This window comes from Oncorhynchus nerka, linkage group LG5 (assembly GCF_034236695.1).
Source record: "Oncorhynchus nerka isolate Pitt River linkage group LG5, Oner_Uvic_2.0, whole genome shotgun sequence".
Classification (NCBI taxonomy): Eukaryota; Metazoa; Chordata; class Actinopteri; order Salmoniformes; family Salmonidae; genus Oncorhynchus; species Oncorhynchus nerka.
The window spans coordinates 54,971,685-54,992,536 of record NC_088400.1 but is presented as its reverse complement, the minus strand read 5'-3'; the positions used below and the strand labels follow the sequence as shown (position 1 = coordinate 54,992,536).

The window sequence follows — 20,852 nt, the reverse complement described above, 5'->3', positions numbered from 1 at the left end:
TGGTCAACTGATACATTTTCAAGTACATAACTATAGAGAACATACAATAAAACATGTCTGTTTACACACTCCCAGGAATGTCATAAATTATGGATAATTAGCTTCCCTACAGAAAAGACAGTAACCTTCACACATCTAGATGGGGGGGGGGGGACCCTCAGGATGACAAATCAGAGCAATATTACTGAAGGTAAGTACATTATTTACCTTCAGATGTGAAAGTATCAAACCAGTTGCCGTGATAAGTTTTTTTGTTGTACACTCTCCTCAAACAATAGCCTGGTATTTTTCAATGTAATAGCTACTGTAAATGGGACAGTGCTGTTAGATTAACAATAATTTAAGATTTTTGCCCATATAAGACATGGCTATGTCCTGGGAAATGTTCTTGTTACTTACAATGTCATGCTAATCACATTAGCTCAATCGTCACTCGGGGGGGGTCCGATAGAGGTTAACTTCTTTGGGATAGGGGGCGGTATTTTGATGTCCGGATGAAAAGCGTGCCCAAAGTAAACTCCCTGCTACTCAGGAACAGAAGTTAGGATATGCATGTAATTGGTAGATTTGGATAGAGAACACTCCAAAGTTTCTAAAAACTGTTTAAATAATGTCTGTGAGTATAACAGAACTGAATTTTTTTTAGCATACCACTGATTTCAATGTCTGGCACTTTCATAATAGGGCGAAATCATCCCCAATTGCAGTTCCTAGGGCTTCCACTAGATGTCAACAGTCTTTAGAAAGAGTTCCAGGCTGGTTTTTGGAAAAATTAGGGAGAAGTTGTAGTTTTTCTAAGTGGCTCCCATTTTGGCTGTAGTGTTTCCAAGTGCATGGCCGAGAGAGCGCACTCTTTTTGTTAATCGGTAAAGACAATAACGATTCTCTGTCTTAAATTTTATTGTTTATTTGCGTATTAGGGTACCTAAGGTTTGATTATAAATGTTGATTGACTTGTTTGGATAAGTTCATTGGTAACGTTTGGGATTCATTTTGTATGAAACCGAGTGGATTATTGATTGAAGCGCACCAGCTAAACTGAGTTTTTATGGATATAAATAAGGAATTTATCGAACAAAAGGACCATTTATAATGTAACTGGAACATTTTGGAGTGCCAACAGAAGAAGATCTTCAAAGGTAAGGCATATATTACATCACTATTTCTGACTTTCGTGTCTCAACTCCCTGGTTGAAAATGATTTGTTATGCATTTGTGTGCTGGACACTGTCCTCGGATAATCGCATTGGTTTGCTTTCACCGTAAAGCCTTCTTGAAATCTGACACCTTGGCTGGATTAACAACAAGTTAAGCTTTATTTTGATGTATTGCACTTGTCATTTCATGAACATTTCATATTTATAGTAATTTAATTTGACTTTGGCGCTCTGCCATTTCACCTGACGTTGGCCAGGTGGGACACTACCATCCCACCTATCCATAATTAAGCCATTTTGCCACAACTTTGGAAGTATGCTTTGGGCCATTGCTCATTTGGAAGACCCATTTGCCACCAAGCTTTAACTTCCTGACTGTCCTATTGAAGACTCCCTGTTAGAAGATGTTGCTTCAAAATATCCACATAATTTTCCCACCTCATGATGCCATCTATTTTGTGAAGAGCACCAGCCCCTCCTGCATCAAAGCACCCCCACAACATGATGCTGCCAGCCTCGTGCTTCACATTTGGGATGGTGTTCTTCGACTTGCAAGCCTCCCCCTTTTTCCTCCAAACATAACGATGGTCATAACGATGGCCAAACAGTTCTATTTTTGTTTCATCAGACCAGGACATTTCTCCAAATAGTACGATCTTTGTCCCCATGTGCAGTTGCAAACCATAGTCTGGCTTTTATGGTGGTTTTGGAGCAGTGGCTTCTTCCTTGCTGAGAGGCCTTTCGGGTTATGTCGATATAGGAGTTGTTTTACTGTGGATATAGATACTTTTGTACCTGTTTCCTCCAGCATCATCACAAGGTCCTTTGCTGTGGTTCTGGGATTGATTAGCACTTTTCGCACCAAAGTACATTCATTTCTAGGAGAGAGAACGTGTCTCCTTCCTGAGCGGTACGACGTCTGTGTGGTCCCATGGTGTTTTTACTTGCGTACTATTGTTTGTACAGATGAACGTGGTACCTTCAGGCATTTGGAAATTGCTCCCAAGGATGAACTAGACTTGTGGAGGTTTACATTTTTTTTCCCTGAGGTCTTGGCTGATCTCTTTTGATTTTCCCATGATGTCAAACAAAGAGGCACAGAGTTTGAAGGTGGGCCTTGAAATACATCCACAGGTACACCTCCAATTGACTCAAATAATGTCAATTGCCTATCAGAAGCTTCTAAAGCCATGACATACTGGAATTTTCCAAGCTGTTTCAAGGCACAGTCAACTTAGTGTATGTAAACTTCGGACCCATTGGAATTGTGATAATATAGTGAATTATAAGTGAAACAATCTGTCTGTAAACAATTGTTGTAAAAATTACTTGTGTCATGCACAAAGTAGATGTCCTAACCGATTTGCTAAAACAATAGTTTGTTAACAAGAAATTTGTGGAGTGGTTGAAAAACGAGTTTTAATGACTCCAACCTAAGTGTATGTAAACTTCTGACTTCAACTGTATTAGGTCCCACAGTTGACAGTGCATGTCAGAGCAAAAACCAAGCCATGAGGTCAAAGGAATTGTCTGTAGAGCTCTGAGACAGGATTGTTTCGAGTCACAGATCTGGTGAAGGGTACAAAAAAAAGGTCCCCAAGAACATCAGTGGCCTCCATCATTCTTAAATGGAAGTAGTTTTGAACCACCAAGACTCTTCCTAGAGCTGGCCGCAAGGCTAAACTGAGTAATCGGGGTAGAAGGACCTTGGTCAGGGAGGTGGAAGGTCTGGAAGAAACCTGGCACCATCCCTACAGTGAAGTATGGTGGTGGTAGCATGATGCTGTGGGGATGTTTTTCAGCATCAAGCACTGAGGGACTAGTCAGGATTGAGGGAAAGATGAACGGAGTAAAGTACAGAGAGATCCTTGATGAAAACCTGCTCCAGAGCGCTCAGGACCTCAGACTTGGGCAAAGGTTCTCCTTCCAACAGGACAATAACCCTAAGCACACAGCCAAGAAAACACAGGAGTGGCTTCGGGAAAGTCTCTGAGTGTTCTTGAGTGGCCCAGCCAGAGCCCGATCGAACATCTCTGGAGAGACATGAAAATAGCTGACAGAGCTAGAGAGGATCTGGAGAGAAGAATGGGAGAAACTGCCAAAATACAGATGTGCTAAGCTTGTAGTGTCATACCCAAGAAGAATTGATACTGTAATCGCTGCCAAAGGTGCTTCAACAAAGTACTGAGTAAAGGGCCTGAATACTTATGTATATGTGATATTTCAGCTTACATTATTTTATACATTTGCAAAAATTTATAAAAACCTGTTTTTGATTTGTCATTATGGGGTATTGTGTGTAGATTGATGAGGATTAAGAACTATGTAATACATTTTAGAATAATGCTGTTACGTAACAAAATGTGGAAAAGGTCAAGGGGTCTAAATTATTTCTGAATGCACAGTATATCACCTGTACTTGACCTCTTTAAAGAATTTGGCTCCTTCTCTGGCTATATGCCTCTAAACCCCACAGCCAAACAAGTCACATTACCCTCTGTACCTATCACTTTAGGGATTTACATAACTGGGCATTTCAATTCGATCCAATTTGAAAGTCATAGTTAATGAGAATTTTAGTGCAACATTCGAGAAAATAAAGCTCTAAGTAGATGGTGTCCATTTCGTGTTACTCTTTATGTGAGCATTTTGGTTATTCAAATGAATATACTCTCCGGTATTAATTAACTTCCTCCCCCAACTTCATTCTTTAAGGACATAGGAATACACTACCAAAATCATGAGCATTAATATTCTGGGATCCTTATTCTGGGATAAAGCAAAATACTGCCTCATCTTTTATGGGATCGATTGCAAAAAATAGATTGACTGTTTGGTACCAAATTGATTTAATATATATATATTTTTTTTTAAATCTCGGACTCCATACAGTGTTGAAAACCTACAGGACCATAAACCAGGCTACCACTCTTTATTGAAATAATTGAGGTAATGAATGTCCCCAATCTGAGGTGGGCAATTATATGCATATGTTTTGGAGCTGTGTACCAGTGAAGACTCTTTGGGTTTATGTTGTTAATATTATACATGTTATTCAAGGCAGGAACATACCTGCACATACCATCCCTCCTCTTGCTTGGTTGTAGCCCTAGCATTTCGTTATCTTATCAAGAGAGGCGGATTGTTATGGTTGCAATAACAGCAGGCAAGGAATTGGTTTGAACCGGGTATTGCCCTTTACAGATTTTGGTTGCTTATGTACTTGGACATTGCACAGCTGGAAAGAGCCACTGCCAGATTGTGCGGGGCCAAGCCCGAAACTCTGGTCAATTGGACACATGCTATGTCCCACTTGCAAGAGCTAATTTAACAACGATGTTTGGTCTTGCGGATGGGAGATAGCATTGTCCATCTCTGTCTTTTTAAACAATCTGTTTTCCTATGTGGCTCTGGGTTGGTAGCCTTTGAGAATCAAACGTGAATAGACTGACTGCATTTGTAAACACTGAAACATGTGTATTTCATCTGTTTTGTTATTTTTTATTTGTATGTTTTTTAAAAAAAGTATATTTTTATATCTTGTTTGTTTCTTTTCCCCCTGTACATATTGGTATGTTTGGTATCTTGAAACTGTAATTGTCTAGGACTTGCAAGAAAAACTAAAGAATTATTGTTCACAACAAAAAAAGTAAAGCATCGCCATAGATGAAATGAGAAATTAGTGATCAAATCTGAGTTAGCAAAGTAGCCTATATTTGATAGAACGTGAACTGCGAGAGTTAGAGATTTGTTTCATGAAAGTATCACAAAGTACTATAATGAGTAATACAATGCATTTACTTTCCACAAAGTAATATATTACCTTTTCAAGTAACTAATCCCAACACTGTTAATATGGAACAGATGAATATGTTAAAGCAAACCCCAAAATGTTTAGAGGTGCTGACTGAGGGTAAACTGTATAAAAAAATAAAGTCGCATACTAAATGATGCTCCCAACAATTTAACGGGTACAACTAAATTGTTGGGAGCATATTTAGAGTGTATATGGTCTAATATACCACGGCTTTCAGCCAATCAGCAATCAAGGCTTGAACTACCTAGTTTATAATAAGTAATAACCCTCCACCTCCAGCCCACTCAAACCCTTTACTTACTATGATTCCGCTATTTGACTTAGTGAGACTTCTGTCAACGATGTCTTTGTAAAACATTCCACCAGGATTAAACTGTGTGGCCCAGACAAACTTGTGTCGGTGAAAAAGAGCGTCCATCCCAATGATTTTAGCATTGTCCTCGATGCGAGGATGCAGCTTCTGTCCGTGGCTCTGCTTAAACGGATAGACAAAACTTCGGATTTCAGTGTCATTAGCAACGTAGAGCACTTGATCCTCTGGTCCTGCCCGTCGAGTTCATTAAGGTAGAAGAAAAAACACAAAGGAAATAATATAAATAAAGAGTGTACATTCCAGACTACACAATTAGCATATTTGAATCAAAACAGATCGTAGCAATCAGAATAATTGTGATGCATCAAGCATAATTAAGTAGAATTTCGATGTGATGTGCGCATATCAAATTGTCATGCATCTGATTATGTACTGTAATGTGTAATCAAAATAGTAATGGTAAGCTCTTACCTTTGGTAATACATTCACCATCGATTTCTTTAAAGTTACGGTCACACGTGCATTTAAAGGATCCTTTAGTGTTTGTACAGTAGTGAGAGCACATGCCAAACTGAAGGCATTCATTGATCTCTGAGAAAAAGACAAAGAACGAAGGCTATAATTCCCATCAAGCCACAAATAATCAAAAGAGCTTTCGCCACAATTCTGTCTGAGCTCTGTCCTTCAATACACAGGGATAACCTCTTAGGAGTAGTACAAACTCTATCTCTGATGGTTCATATCTAAAACTCGCCCGACACATTTATCCAAAAGAAAGCAAAGGCAGAGTAGCTACGCTGCGCATTGCCATTGTCCGGTGAACAGGAGCCATCAGAGCTTTTCTGCAGTGATAACCACAGACATGTACTGTGAAGTGTGGCCTTCTCGCCATCTGCTCTCTGTTTCGAAAGGCGACGTGACGTTTCAAACTCTCAGCAGCAAGTGAATGCCAAAGAAAACCCGGAGACGGAGGAGGTCAAAGGCGACATCATCACCGTACTGTACCTTCACACTGCCTCGTCGTCTGGCTCCTCTGAAAGCCGGCCTTGCACTGACAGAGTGAATCGGTTCCTGTATCATTGCAGAATGCGTCATCTCCACATAGACCCGCTCTCTCTCCACATACTCCTTCCTCGGAAACCACTGTATAAAATACGGACATCACAATAACACATCGTTATATGGTGGAAGTTGGATGCTGTTTGTGCACTCTTTAGAAAAAAGGGTCCCGAAAAGGGCTCTTCGGCTGTTTCCATAGAAGAACCCTTATTGGTTCCAGGTAAAGCCGTTTTTGGTTTTCTACATGGAACCCAAAAGGGTTCGACCTGGAACCAATAAGGGTTCTTCAAAGGGTTCTCCTATGGGGACAGCCGAAGAACCCTTTCATGTATTTTTCTCTAAGAGTGTAACATGGTGATCTGAATAATAAAAACATCTATTAGCACAGCCCTTTTCTCTCTCATTCAGCTTTTGTAAATAGAGTACTCTACATGCTGGGAATAAACATACCCTGAGTGCACAGATTTTTTATTTATTTAACCAGGCAAGTTAGTTAAGAACAAATTCTTATTTACAACAACAGCCTACTGAGGAACTGAGTTAACTGCCTTGTTCAGAATAACAGATTTTTACCTTATCAGCTCGGGGATTCAATCCAGCAACCTTTTGGTTACTGGCCCAATGCTCTAACTACTAGGCTACCTGCCGCCCCAAATGCTGACAGTGCCCAAAATCAGGGGCTAGAATGCATTATTTTATGGTTTTATTTCAGCTTTGTTTTTATTTCAGAATGTTCGATCCAGAAGAGAGCATTTATTTGGAAGATTGTTGTAGGACTTATCCTGCCTTCTTTCCTTATACAATCTTTCTTGGGAGTACTGAAATGAACTGAACCTGAACTGAAATGTGCAGAGAGAGACAGACAGGCATAGAGAGAGAGAGACGGATATACACAGAGAGCGAGAGAGACAAAGACAAAGACGAGAGAGACAGAGACAGAGACAGATCAAGATCGATATCGACATTTAGAAAGAAAGAGAGATAGAGGGACAAAGGAAGAGCGAGGGACTTTAGAAGCCACGTACCACCTTTACAGTCCTGTTCATCCGAGCCCCCGTCTCCACAGTCATCGAACAGGTCACACTGCAGCTCCTGTGGGATGCAGCGATGGTTGCTGCAGGTGAACTCCACCTTACCACAGGGCCTTGGGGTCCGCATCACATCTTCAGATCCAGGATACAGGACAAGCCAGGGGGAGAAGGTAACAGCCATGGGGCCAAAGACAGAACAGGCATGTTTCAACACCATAGCTAGGCTATTGCTATCTCCATTTTTTACACTAACAGTGATGGACGTGTGCGTGCGTGCACACACACAATAGCTATTAGTCAGCTATATAACTAGATGTAATGGTGCCTCTCGAGCAGTTCAAAGGATTGATTGGGGACCTCTTTGCTAACAAATGGGATTGTTTCTCTTGAGTATGATTTGTAATCTTGTATGTTTGTATGATGTTATATTTGCAAATTGTGGATGTACAGGACTCCCTTGTAAAAGGTATTGGTCTTAATGGGACTCCCAGCTAAAATAAAGGTGTAATAGAACACTTAGACAAAACAGAGGAGCTCAGTGATTCTGGGTCATTTGTGATCATCTGAATGATTAAGTATAGTATCGCTTCCGGGTTGGAGCGATCTGGTCGCATCCGCGCTTCGGTCTGCAGGTTGTATAACTTTTTCATTACATTTCATTACATTTCATTATAGTACAACGGTCTGATTTGTCTAATCTTAGCAATTTCCTCTTAGCTAGCTACATAGTCGTCGTTGTATCAAAGATAATTGCGTAATTATCGTATTTCGTCGTCTCCTATCTGTCCAACACGTTCACCGTCTACCGTAGCACTGTAGTACTATCACACTCAACTGAACGTCTTGATTAGTGTAGTGTTAGCTAGCTACATAGCTAGCTACATAGTTGTCTTTGCTGTCTTCGTATCCAAGATAATTGTGTAGCTTAGAGTGTGGAGTCTTAGAGTGATAATTGCGTTATTATTGTATTTCGTCGCCCTCCTATCTGCCTAGCAGCTAGCATACGTTCACCGGCTACCGTAGCACTGTAGTAACTATCACACTCAACCGAACGACTTGATTAGTGTAGTATTAGATAGCTACATAGTTGTCTTTGCTGTCTTCGTATCCAAGATAATTGTGTAGTTTAGAGTGTGTAGTCTTAGAGTGATTATCTTAATTCACCGAGGTTAGCTAGCCAGCTATTTTGTCGTCCTTAACGTAGGAGACACTCCTAGCTAGCCAATAGCCAGCCAACGTCTACTGAATAGAACTTTCGCATTCCGGTCGCATTCCGCGTCGCTCCACAGGTAGTATCACTTTTTCACTTCATTTCATTACAGTCCCAACGGTGTGATTTGTTTGATCGTAGCTAGCTACATAGCCGTCTTTGTTTCAAAGATAATTGTGTAGTCTAGAGCGATTTTCTAGGTTAGCTAGCCAGCTATTGTCGTTCTCCTACGCAACGTAACGTAACCAACACTGCTAGCTAGCCAGCTAGCTCCCGATAAGCAGCATTGTAGAAACTTCACACTCAACGGTACGACTTGATTAGGGTAGTGTCAACAACGCAGCTAGCCTACCCCAGCAGTACTCTATCATTTTAATCATTTTAGTCAATTAGATTCTTGCTACGTAAGCTTAACTTTCTGAACATTCGAGACGTGTAGTCCACTTGTCATTCCAATCTCCTCTGCATTAGCGTAGCCTCTTCTCTAGCCTGTCAACTATGTGTCTGTCTATCCCTGTTCTCTCCTCTCTGCACAGACCATACAAACGCTCCACACCGCATGGCCGCAGCCACCTAATCTGGTGGTCCCAGCGCGCACGACCCCACGTGGAGTTCCAGGTCTCCGGTAGCCTCTGGAACTGCCGATCTGCGGCCAACAAGGCAGAGTTCATCTCAGCCTATGTCTCCCTCCAGTCCCTCGACTTCTTGGCTCTGACGGAAACATGGATCACCACAGACAACACCGCTACTCCTACTGCTCTCTCTTCGTCCGCCCACGTGCTCTCGCACACCCGAGCTTCTGGTCAGCGGGGTGGTGGCACCGGGATCCTCATCTCTCCCAAGTGGTCATTCTCTCTTTCTCCCCTTACCCATCTGTCTATCGCCTCCTTTGAATTCCATGCTGTCACAGTTACCAGCCCTTTCAAGCTTAACATCCTTATCATTTATCGCCCTCCAGGTTCCCTCGGAGAGTTCATCAATGAGCTTGATGCCTTGATAAGCTCCTTTCCTGAGGACGGCTCACCTCTCACAGTTCTGGGCGACTTTAACCTCCCCACGTCTACCTTTGACTCATTCCTCTCTGCCTCCTTCTTTCCACTCCTCTCCTCTTTTGACCTCACCCTCTCACCTTCCCCCTACTCACAAGGCAGGCAATACGTTCGACCTCATCTTTACTAGATGCTGTTCCTCCACTAACCTCACTGCAACTCCCCTCCAAGTCTCCGACCACTACCTTGTATCCTTTTCCCTCTCGCTCTCATCCAACACTTCCCACACTGCCCCTACTCGGATGGTATCGCGCCGTCCCAACCTTCGCTCTCTCTCCCCCGCTACTCTCTCCTCTTCCATCCTATCATCTCTTCCCTCTGCTCAAACCTTCTCCAACCTATCTCCTGATTCTGCCTCCTCAACCCTCCTCTCCTCCCTTTCTGCATCCTTTGACTCTCTATGTCCCCTATCCTCCAGGCCGGCTCGGTCCTCCCCTCCCGCTCCGTGGCTCGACGACTCATTGCGAGCTCACAGAACAGGGCTCCGGGCAGCCGAGCGGAAATGGAGGAAAACTCGCCTCCCTGCAGACCTGGCATCCTTTCACTCCCTCCTCTCTACATTTTCCTCCTCTGTCTCTGCTGCTAAAGCCACTTTCTACCACTCTAAATTCCAAGCATCTGCCTCTAACCCTAGGAAGCTCTTTGCCACCTTCTCCTCCCTCTTGAATCCTCCTCCCCCTCCCCCCTCCTCCCTCTCTGCAGATGACTTCGTCAACCATTTTGAAAAGAAGGTCGACGACATCCGATCCTCGTTTGCTAAGTCAAACGACACCGCTGGTTCTGCTCACACTGCCCTACCCTGTGCTCTGACCTCTTTCTCCCCTCTCTCTCCAGATGACATCTCACGTCTTGTGACGGCCGGCCGCCCAACAACCTGCCCGCTTGACCCTATCCCCTCCTCTCTTCTCCAGACCATCTCCGGTGACCTTCTCCCTTACCTCACCTCGCTCATCAACTCATCCCTGACCGCTGGCTACGTCCCTCCCGTCTTCAAGAGAGCGAGAGTTGCACCCCTTCTGAAAAAACCTACACTCGATCCCTCCGATGTCAACAACTACAGACCAGTATCCCTTCTTTCTTTTCTCTCCAAAACTCTTGAACGTGCCGTCCTTGGCCAGCTCTCCCGCTATCTCTCTCAGAATGACCTTCTTGATCCAAATCAGTCAGGTTTCAAGACTAGTCATTCAACTGAGACTGCTCTTCTCTGTATCACGGAGGCGCTCCGCACTGCTAAAGCTAACTCTCTCTCCTCTGCTCTCATCCTTCTAGACCTATCGGCTGCCTTCGATACTGTGAACCATCAGATCCTCCTCTCCACCCTCTCCGAGTTGGGCATCTCCCGGCGCGGCCCACGCTTGGATTGCGTCCTACCTGACAGGTCGCTCCTACCAGGTGGCGTGGCGAGAATCCGTCTCCTCACCACGTGCTCTCACCACTGGTGTCCCCAGGGCTCTGTTCTAGGCCCTCTCCTATTCTCGCTATACACCAAGTCACTTGGCTCTGTCATAACCTCACATGGTCTCTCCTATCATTGCTATGCAGACGACACACAATTAATCTTCTCCTTTCCCCCTTCTGACGACCAGGTGGCGAATCGCATCTCTGCATGTCTGGCAGACATATCAGTGTGGATGACGGATCATCACCTCAAGCTGAACCTCGGCAAGACGGAGCTGCTCTTCCTCCCGGGAAGGACTGCCCGTTCCATGATCTCGCCATCACGGTTGACAACTCCATTGTGTCCTCGTCCCAGAGCGCTAAGAACCTTGGCGTGATCCTGGACAACACCCTGTCGTTCTCAAATAACATCAAGGCGGTGGCCCGTTCCTGTAGGTTCATGCTCTACAACATCCGCAGAGTACGACCCTGCCTCACACAGGAAGCGGCGCAGGTCCTAATCCAGGCACTTGTCATCTCCCGTCTGGATTACTGCAACTCGCTGTTGGCTGGGCTCCCTGCCTGTGCCATTAAACCCCTACAACTCAATCCAGAACGCCGCAGCCCGTCTGGTGTTCAACCTTCCCAAGTTCTCTCACGTCACCCCGCTCCTCCGCTCTCTCCACTGGCTTCCAGTTGAAGCTCGCATCCGCTACAAGACCATGGTGCTTGCCTACGGAGCTGTGAGGGGAACGGCACCTCACTACCTCCAGGCTCTGATCAGGCCCTACACCCAAACAAGGGCACTGCGTTCATCCACCTCTGGCCTGCTCGCCTCCCTACCACTGAGGAAGTACAGTTCCCGCTCAGCCCAGTCAAAACTGTTCGCTGCTCTGGCCCCCCAATGGTGGAACAAACTCCCTCACGACGCCAGGACAGCGGAGTCAATCACCACCTTCCGGAGACACCTGAAACCCCACCTCTTTAAGGAATACCTAGGATAGGATAAAGTAATCCTTCTCCCCCCCCCCTTAAAAGACCTAGATGCACTATTGTAAAGTGGCTGTTCCACTGGATGTCATAAGGTGAAAGCACCAATTTGTAAGTCGCTCTGGATAAGAGCGTCTGCTAAATGACTTAAATGTAAATGTAAATGTATAGAAAGTGAACAGATATGATTGAACTCACCACAGTCCTCTTCGTCGGAGATGTCCCCACAGTCGTCGACTCCGTTGCACACCTGCTCCGAGCGCAGACACACCCTGTCGTTCCGACAGCGGTAGGGTCTGCTCGGTGGACACGGCAGTTTAGCACACATGTCCGAGTCTTCATCAGAGTTATCTCCACAGTCATCCTCTCCATCGCACACCCAGATGTAAAGCTTACACAGTGTGTTGGTACAGATAAACTCATCCGCACGGCAAGAGTGGGCTGCTGCAAGAGAAACAATTTAGTAGGAAACAAAATGTTTTTTTCCCTAAATATGATTTTTCACCAAAATGTTGTTTTTCACCAAAAATAAGATTTGTCCCATAAATATGATTGACATACCAAAAGACCAGTAGGCCTATTCTAGTAATTGTTGCTTGATGCCCCATTGATGGTGTGCATGCCAAATAAACAACTGCATATTTATGGCAATCCTCTCCCCCTACAATTTGACACTGCGCCGCACCCGATCCTATAGCTGTACAGCAAATTAGCAATCTGTTCACTAGCTCATCCAACCTGTGTTGATTGACCGTTTGCTGGTCCAATCAGTGGACAGTGTGTGTGTTTCACCAGCCAATCGGTTCCAATCGGTTGATTTATTTTGAAAGTGCGATGCTGCGACTACTGTGTTTAACTGCGTGGAAAGTAATCCACTAAGACTCTGACTCAAAATGACTGACAAACCTGGCCAGAGATAAGTGCATCTCTCCCTACTGCCTCTGAACTGGCAGATTCACTAAACACATGTGCTTTGCTTGTAAATGTCTGAGTGTTGGAATGTGCCCCTGGCTATCCGTAAATTTAAAAAAGCAAGAAATCAGTACTGTCTGGTTTGCTAAATATAAAGTGTTTGAAATTAATTATACTTTTACTTTTGATATTTAAGTATATTTTAGCAATTATTTATTTAGATACTTAAGTATATTTAAAACCAAATTCTTCAATCAATATTTTCCTGGGTGACTTTCACTTTAACCTGACTCATTTTCTATTAAGGGATCTTTACTTTCACTCAAGTACGACAATCGGGTACTTTGTTTACGCCACTGCACCCATCAAACTTTCCTCCCAATTACAGAGAGCACTCTGACTGAAGGGAGACCGCAATGGACACACAGTTTTAACATAATACAGACTGAGTGAATAATACATCACACATGTTATAAAGAACATTGTGTGTGTGTGTGTGTGTGTGTGTGTTAGTGTGTGTGCGCGCGCGTGTATGCGTGTGTGTTCTAGGCTCACCCTGGACACAGTTATGCTCGTCACTGTGATCCACACAGTCAGGCAGGGCATCGCAGTGCCAGCGGCTGGGGATGCAGTGAGCTCGGTTCAGGCACAGGAACTCATCCTCCCTGCACTCCCTCACACAGTCTACCTGTCGGCACAACACACACACACACCTCAAGAACAACAAACACACACACCCCTGTCTGCCACCAAGCCATTCCACTGCCAGGTCTCAAAAAGGCTTGTCCAAGCCTTAACATTACATTATGATGTATGCGTAGAAGAAGAAGACGAAGACGAAGAATGACAATGACCATTGTCATTTTCAGATCAAATGCTCATTTTATTTTTGACAAAACATGACAGAATGATGTGTTACAAACTCTGAGTTATGGGTTGAATTAATCAACATGTACTTGGCCTTTGGGGAAATTGCTTTAATATATAATGCATGAGTCTAGGATGACGTTGCTCTCTCCAGGGGACTCTGTTGGCTGTGGAGAAAGACCTTATTAAAAGAGGTAGGCTGCCACTGCATGGACGTGAACTACTGACTCTGAACCAAGAGCATGGTTGTAATTACACTGAGATCCTAAAGGGACCCTGATGTTTGGAGGAAACGAGCAAAAAAAAGACCAAACTATCTGTATCCAGGTATTTGAGAGATAAGGATGTTGATTGACAAAAGCAGGCTTTACATTTTACACAAAGATGAGTAGTGCTAGCCATCATTCAACACCATTTCATGGGGATACTCCATGAAAATATGACGCAAGATAATTAGGTCACATTTTCCAATGTTGATGACCTTAAGAACAAATGGCATACATTAAAAGCAAACAGACATGAAAGGTATCCTGCATTATCGCACAGATGAGGCTCAGCGACTACAATCAGGGCTTCATCAGGGAGCACTCACCTCATCAGATCCATCTGAGCAGTCTCTCTGGCCATCACACCTCAGGGGGGCCGACACACAGCCTCCCCCGACACACTCATACTCACTCAGGGCGCAGGACGGAAGGACCGCTGAAACAGGTAACATAACACTTTTATTCAAAATCACCTACAGTACAGTGAGCGCATACCGGTACATTCGTATTACGAGTAGTTATTGAACCCATGACCTCGATGATGCTAGCGCCACGCTCTTACCAACTGAACCACGCAGGACCACACTAGATAAAAAGAAGCTGACGACATAGACAATCCCCATTAAACCGGTGCTGAAAATACTTCTCAACTGGCCACGACACCACCTGGTATACAAGTGCAACACTGTTCATTCTGAGTGCTATTCCTAGCATGTTTTGGAGCACTTTGGACCAATCAAAGCAATTCAGTCTCGCTCTCACCTGGACTCACTGGGAGAGAGGGGGGAAAGCTTTTTCATGCATGTCACGGTGTGGCCCTTCCAATTGGAGGAATTTACAGTGCAAGTGCAGCCACAGCTGTCCACAGGTACTTTCCATATAAATATATAAAGAAAATATTTGTAAAAAAACGAGTTGTTATGAGAAAGAGAGAGAGACAGACCAACAAACCTGCACATGCCTTCGTGTTATTTATTTTCTTAGCGATTTATATTTCTAATACAACCCCATCCACCACACCCTTGATTATTGTTCTTAGTGATTTTCCTCTTTGTGACAATCTTGAGGATTTTTGATGATGTTGTTAATGAATCATTCCATTGCCAAAGTATGCTTTGGCAATGTGTACATTGTTAAATCATGCCAATAAAGCAATTGAATTGGCAGACAGACACAGACAGACAGACAGAGACAGACAGAGACAGACAGACAGACAGACAGAGACAGAGACAGACAGACAGACAGACCAGGCAGGCAGACAGGCAGAGGCATCTCGGTGAGAGAGACAAAGCTCATTTTAATTTCACACCTTCGGTTAGCAGACAGGAGAGAAGACCAGCTTGCTGATATCGAACCATCTGCTCGAGATTTGAAGTGCCTTGAAGCTACTCTGGCCTTGCATTTATTCCTCCACAAGACTTCAAGTTTGGCATACATTCAATTCATGCAATGAAGCACAAAGGGATTACGAATCTTCGAATAAATGTGAATGCCAGGATATACGAGAGTGGAGTGAAATCTGTAATTGCTGTCGACGGAGAATTGGTCCACGTGTGGGAATACCTCTGTTGGTTTCTAAAGGCATTAAGGGTTATTTTCTAGCTGTCAATGCAAGACAGTAAGCCAACTGTATCTACGCTTACTGGGGACATCATAAAACTGCAACTGTTGCTGAACACAAACAAACACAGACGAACAAAACAGTCCCCCTATCACAAGATGTGTGACACACAAGCATGCTTTCCAACGGAGGGCAGTATCAACACGGTTGTTTTGAGTAAGACAGTGAAAGCAAGTCCCTACCTACAGCCGCAGCCAGCAACAGCTATCCGACATATACCCAACAGCTATACAGTAAGTAATCAAGTGTGCATGTGTACGTGTGTGTGTCCGTGCGAGCGTGTCTGTGAGCTCATACCAGGTCCTTGGCAGTTCCTCTCGTCCTCCCCCGTCTTACAGTCCTCCTGGCCGTCACAGAGCCACTTGTTGGAGATGCAGAGGTGATTGAGACACTGGAACTGGTCCGCGGGGCACGAGCGCGTCTCACAGCCTTTTTCATCAGAGTTATCAGCACAGTCCCTGTCACCGTCACAATGGAAACGAGCCGAGATGCACTCTCCGTTGTCACACACAAAGTCACTGGAGGGGCAGGTGGCTGGCTCTGAGAGGTGTACGGGAATAAGGAATGACAGTGATGTTCGGCGCATGACAGTGAGGCATGGTTCCCCAGGACATTCCTCATCATACCAAGCAGAAGTATTTGTTGGTGGTCATATTAGGTGGCTGTATTTTGCGCAGTCATGTAACCTGACCTGGCTTTGAACCTTTGAAGCGTTTTCATTGAATGTTCCCCTTTTCTTTTTGTGTGTCAGATGATCCAGCATCATACTCAAGACAATCGCTTTCAATTCTGGCGCAATTGTCATTTCTGGAGAAGGCTTCGGATACAAGATAGCATTTTGCTACGTCACATGATTGCTCAAAACACAAGGCTCTAGTTATAGTGTCAGGGAGTGAGCAAAAGTTCATTCCAAGGTCATTCCTTCCAGCGTGAACAACAGACCGAAGACGAGGGAGGGACTTACTGCAGTTCTGTTCGTCTGTGTTGTCGCCACAGTCACTCTGTCCGTCACACCTCCAGTGTTCCGGGACACAGTTGTTGTTCTGACACCGGAACTCATGAGGACCGCATGTCTTCTCATCTAGGCACAGAAACAACAAGACAGTCCATGAAGGCGTAAAACAAGCAAAGTGTTCCGACACGGGATCCATGTTGACGTTTTTGCATATTGCCAGGTGTGTGTGATGGTGATCGTCGGTCCCTTGAGTTTCCTCTAAGGAAGACGAGGCGATGACCGATAAAGAGTAAGACATTACATACTGCATATAAAACGCCTGCTACTGTCAACAAGAAAGACTGGAAGAGCAGTAACTTTCCTGTTTCCTGTCTAAAATAACAACCTAGTAATCCGTCTTTACATGGTGTCCCAACTCTGTAGAATCAGCAAAGTGATATCCTCTCATCTCCCTGTCAGACTTTTAAATCGAACTATGGGGAGAAAAGATAAATGCATCATGCATTATTAATTGACAATCACACAGTACCATGTCTGAGAGCTAATTACCAAACTTAGTATGACATTAACAGAATTCAAACTTGACCTGAGCACACTGCTGCGGTTGAATACTAAATCCATTCCTTCCCATGCCTGAAAGATTTATATCACATTCTAGAATTAAGAAAGAAAAATACGATGCTGGGAATTCCAGAACACTAAGTTGTAGCCTCTCGTGAATTAAGGTAAGTCAAAGCCAGTGGGTGTATACAATATGTTCTGTAAGTGTGTACGTCTCCTCTCATGCTTAATATCTGTCGGGATATCATCGGTAAGAGAAGAAACCTTTTAAATATGACCCATAGAGAAAATGTTTTTTTTTAAATTGAGCACTCACTGAAAACCAGAGAGAACGACTCAAATCACGGAGAGAACTTACTGTCATCCCCTCGATCTCCCGAAATGTCACCATTAAATGCACAGGCAGCAGTGGAAATGCCAAGGTCAAGCCCTAGCAGTCCATTTGATGAGAGGAAGAGCCAGTGAAAGGACTTAACCTCTTCCAGCTAATCTCTGGAGCTGGCCATATTAACAAGTGCTTTATGAGCATATCAAAGACCAGTCAGCATGAATGAGGTGGTCACCAGTAAAAAATGTCAGTTGATGTCTGCATAACGTTATCACATTCAGTTTAAGTCTACACATTTGCGTTTACCTGCCAAAGCTTGCATGTAGTACAATGAAACACAAAGTCGAGCTACAAATGTCCCCTTAGAGTAGGCCATTCCATTGTGATCAAAAACTGCTACAATAGACTAGACTACAAAAGATTAGACTAAAAAAGTTGCTATCTAGAACCTAAAAGGGTTCTTCGGCTGTCCCCATAGGAGAACCCTTTGAAGAAACCCCTTTGGTTCTAGGTAGAACCCTTTTGGGGATTCTACATGGAACCCAACAGGGTTCTACCTTGAACCAAAAATGGTTCTCTTATGGGGACAACCGAAGAACCCTTTTGGAACCTGTAGACTGTAGACTAGAATATAATATAATATAACATACATTGCCTTCAGAAAGTATTCATACCCCTTGACTTATTCCACATTTTGTTGTATTACGTTTTGTTAGAATCGCCATTGGCAGCGATTACAGCTGTGAGTCTTTCTGGGTAAGTCTTAAGAGCTTTGCACACATGGGATTGTACAATATTTGCACATTATTATTTCTAAAAATCTTCAAGCTCTGTCAAGTTGCCATTTTTTCATGTGTTGCCATACTTTTTCATACCATTTTAAGTCAAAACTGTAACTAGGCAACTCAGGAACATTCAACGTTTCCTTGGTAAGCAACTCCAGTGTATATCTGGCCTTGTGTTTTAGGTTATTGTCCTGCTGAAAGGTGAATTTGGTGAAAGGTGAATTCTCCCAGTGTCTGGTTTAAAGCAGAGTGAACCAGCTTTTCCTCAAGGATTTTGCCTGTGCTTAGCTCAATTCTGTTTCTTTTTATCCTAAAAAAACCTCCATAATCCTTGCAGATGAGCATACCCATAACATGATGCAGTCACCACCATGATTGAATATATAAAGAGTGGTACTCGGTGATGTGTTGTGTTGGATTTGCCCAAAACATAACGCTTTATATTCAGCACATGAAGTAAATTTATTGGCCACATTTTATGCAGTATAACTTAACTGCCTTATTGCAAAAAAGGATGAATGTTTTGGAATATTTTCCGTCTTGTCACTTCGTCATTTAGATTAATGCTGTTAATCCAGCCTCAGTTTTCTCCTATCACAGCCATTCAATTCTGTAACTGTTTTAAAGCCACCATTGGCCTAACGGTGACAGCCCTGAGCGTCTTCATTCCTTTCCTGCAACTGAGATTGGAAGGACGCCTATATCTATGTAGTGACTGGTTGTATTGATACATCCAAAGTGTAATTAATAACTATATTCAATGGACTGCTTGTTTTATTTATTTTGCCCATAGTTGCCCTTCTTTGTGAGCTATTGGAAAACCTCCATGGTCTTTGTGGTTGAATCTGTCTTTGAAATTCACTGAGGAACGTTACAGATGATTGTATGTATGTGTGGGGTGCAGAGATGAGGTAGTTATTCAAAAGTCATGTTAAACACTATTACTGCACAAAGAGTGAGTCCATGCAATTTATGTGACATGTTAAGCAAATCTTTACTCCTGAACTTATTTTAGGTTTGCCATGACAAAGGGGATTTAACCCCCTAATGACTCAAGCTCTTCATTTAAAAAATTTAAAAATTGTAAACATAATAAAAAATAAAAAAATCCACTTTGACATTACGGGGCATTGTGTGTAGGCTGGCCATTTACAAAAATAAATCTCAATTTAAACCATTTTAAATTCAGGCTATAACACAACAAAATGTGGGCGGGGGGGGGGGGGGGGGGTCAAGGGGTGTGTGCATACTTTCTGAAGGTACAATAGCATAGAACAGTAGAACTCACCGCAGTCGGCCTCGTCCGATCCATCGGCACAGTCCGGGTCCTCGTCACACACCCACAGGGCTGAGATACAGTGCAGGGAGGTCTTACACTGGAACTGGCTGGCAGAACAGGTGCTCTCAGCTGGGGGTGGAGACCGATGGCACAGGAGATAAACAGGGCGGACAAAGGTGAGAAGATATGCCATCACGAGCGTTACAATTAACGGACAGTTCTAAAATTGCAAAACTTGTCGGCAATTGAAGGTACCAAGATGATAAAGACATTACCAAAAACAATAGCAATACACATGTATTGTAGCTACATCAAATCCACACAAATTGTTTTATATGTGGCATACAAAACCTTGGGCGTGGAGCAATAGAGAAAGTCAAATTCATTTTTCCTCTGCACCCCTCCTTATGCCATCTGCACCCCTCCTTATGCCACAGTGCCTTGACACCCAGAGCATCCCATCCCCCTCATCTTTCCCAGCAGGAGGGGGATGGAGGTGGTTAGAGCTCCAGCTGCATCTCTAAACCCTCAGCCCTCCCAGCATGATTAGCCCTGGTTAAACCTCTCTCTGTCTCAGAAAGGCATCCCCCTCAGACGCAGGCTAAACCAACCTTCTGTCTGCCCTAATCTGCACCCTGGGTGAGACTCAGCTCCTGGAATACCCTCTCTGTGTCTCTCTGCCGCTCACACGCGCGCACGCAAACACACACGGTGCTCTATTTTCGGTTGGCGGTAAGGAGAAATGCACGTTCGTCATGTAAAAACTGGCGCACTGGCATTTTCCTGCCCTGACGCCAGGTTTGTCCGTTTACCTGTCTAATGTCAGCTGGTTTGCGCTGAGGTGGGAGGGGTGGAAATATTTGAGGTGTGTCCTTAAGAACTTACGCCGGGTTCGGAATTCTAATGCCAATCATTGCAGAATCCTATTTTTGCAGATAGAACCTTATAATCCCAAGCTCTTGACAACTTGAAGCAACCACATATTTAGCCATGGAGCATGTTCTGATTGGCCAGTGAGAGGTCAAGCCTCGATACACCGTCAACCTGTTTATTAATCAAAACCCAGCCCTTCCGCGCTACCGCCAGCAACTGCGCCCATAAATCTGGTTGTGAAAATAGCAACAAACATTTCTGACACACCCCCCAACCTACAGCTCTACCGCCAGCGCTTAGATTTACACTTGTGCTAGGTTTGTTCAAACAGAGCCTACAGAGACACACTTTACCTGGTGCTGTACATTCCTCCAGCCTCCCTATCCTTCCCCTCCCTCCCTC

At 44.0% G+C, this 20,852-nt stretch overlaps 1 protein-coding gene across 1 annotated transcript in view; it reads right to left on the bottom strand.

The window, feature by feature from the left end:
- Positions 1–20,852, bottom strand: part of LOC115129643 (low-density lipoprotein receptor-related protein 1B-like) — a 128,566-nt gene that overhangs the window by 26,653 nt on the left and 81,061 nt on the right. Inside the window, exons 64-73 of the mRNA XM_065018194.1 lie at positions 19,587–19,706; positions 16,634–16,750; positions 15,967–16,209; positions 14,375–14,484; positions 13,471–13,603; positions 12,202–12,447; positions 7,372–7,509; positions 6,293–6,430; positions 5,759–5,878; positions 5,276–5,517 (exon numbers count right to left, since the gene is read on the bottom strand). Of these exons, the coding sequence (XP_064874266.1) occupies positions 5,276–5,517; positions 5,759–5,878; positions 6,293–6,430; positions 7,372–7,509; positions 12,202–12,447; positions 13,471–13,603; positions 14,375–14,484; positions 15,967–16,209; positions 16,634–16,750; positions 19,587–19,706 (1,607 nt within the window). The remainder of the gene's footprint in view (positions 1–5,275; positions 5,518–5,758; positions 5,879–6,292; positions 6,431–7,371; positions 7,510–12,201; positions 12,448–13,470; positions 13,604–14,374; positions 14,485–15,966; positions 16,210–16,633; positions 16,751–19,586; positions 19,707–20,852) is intronic.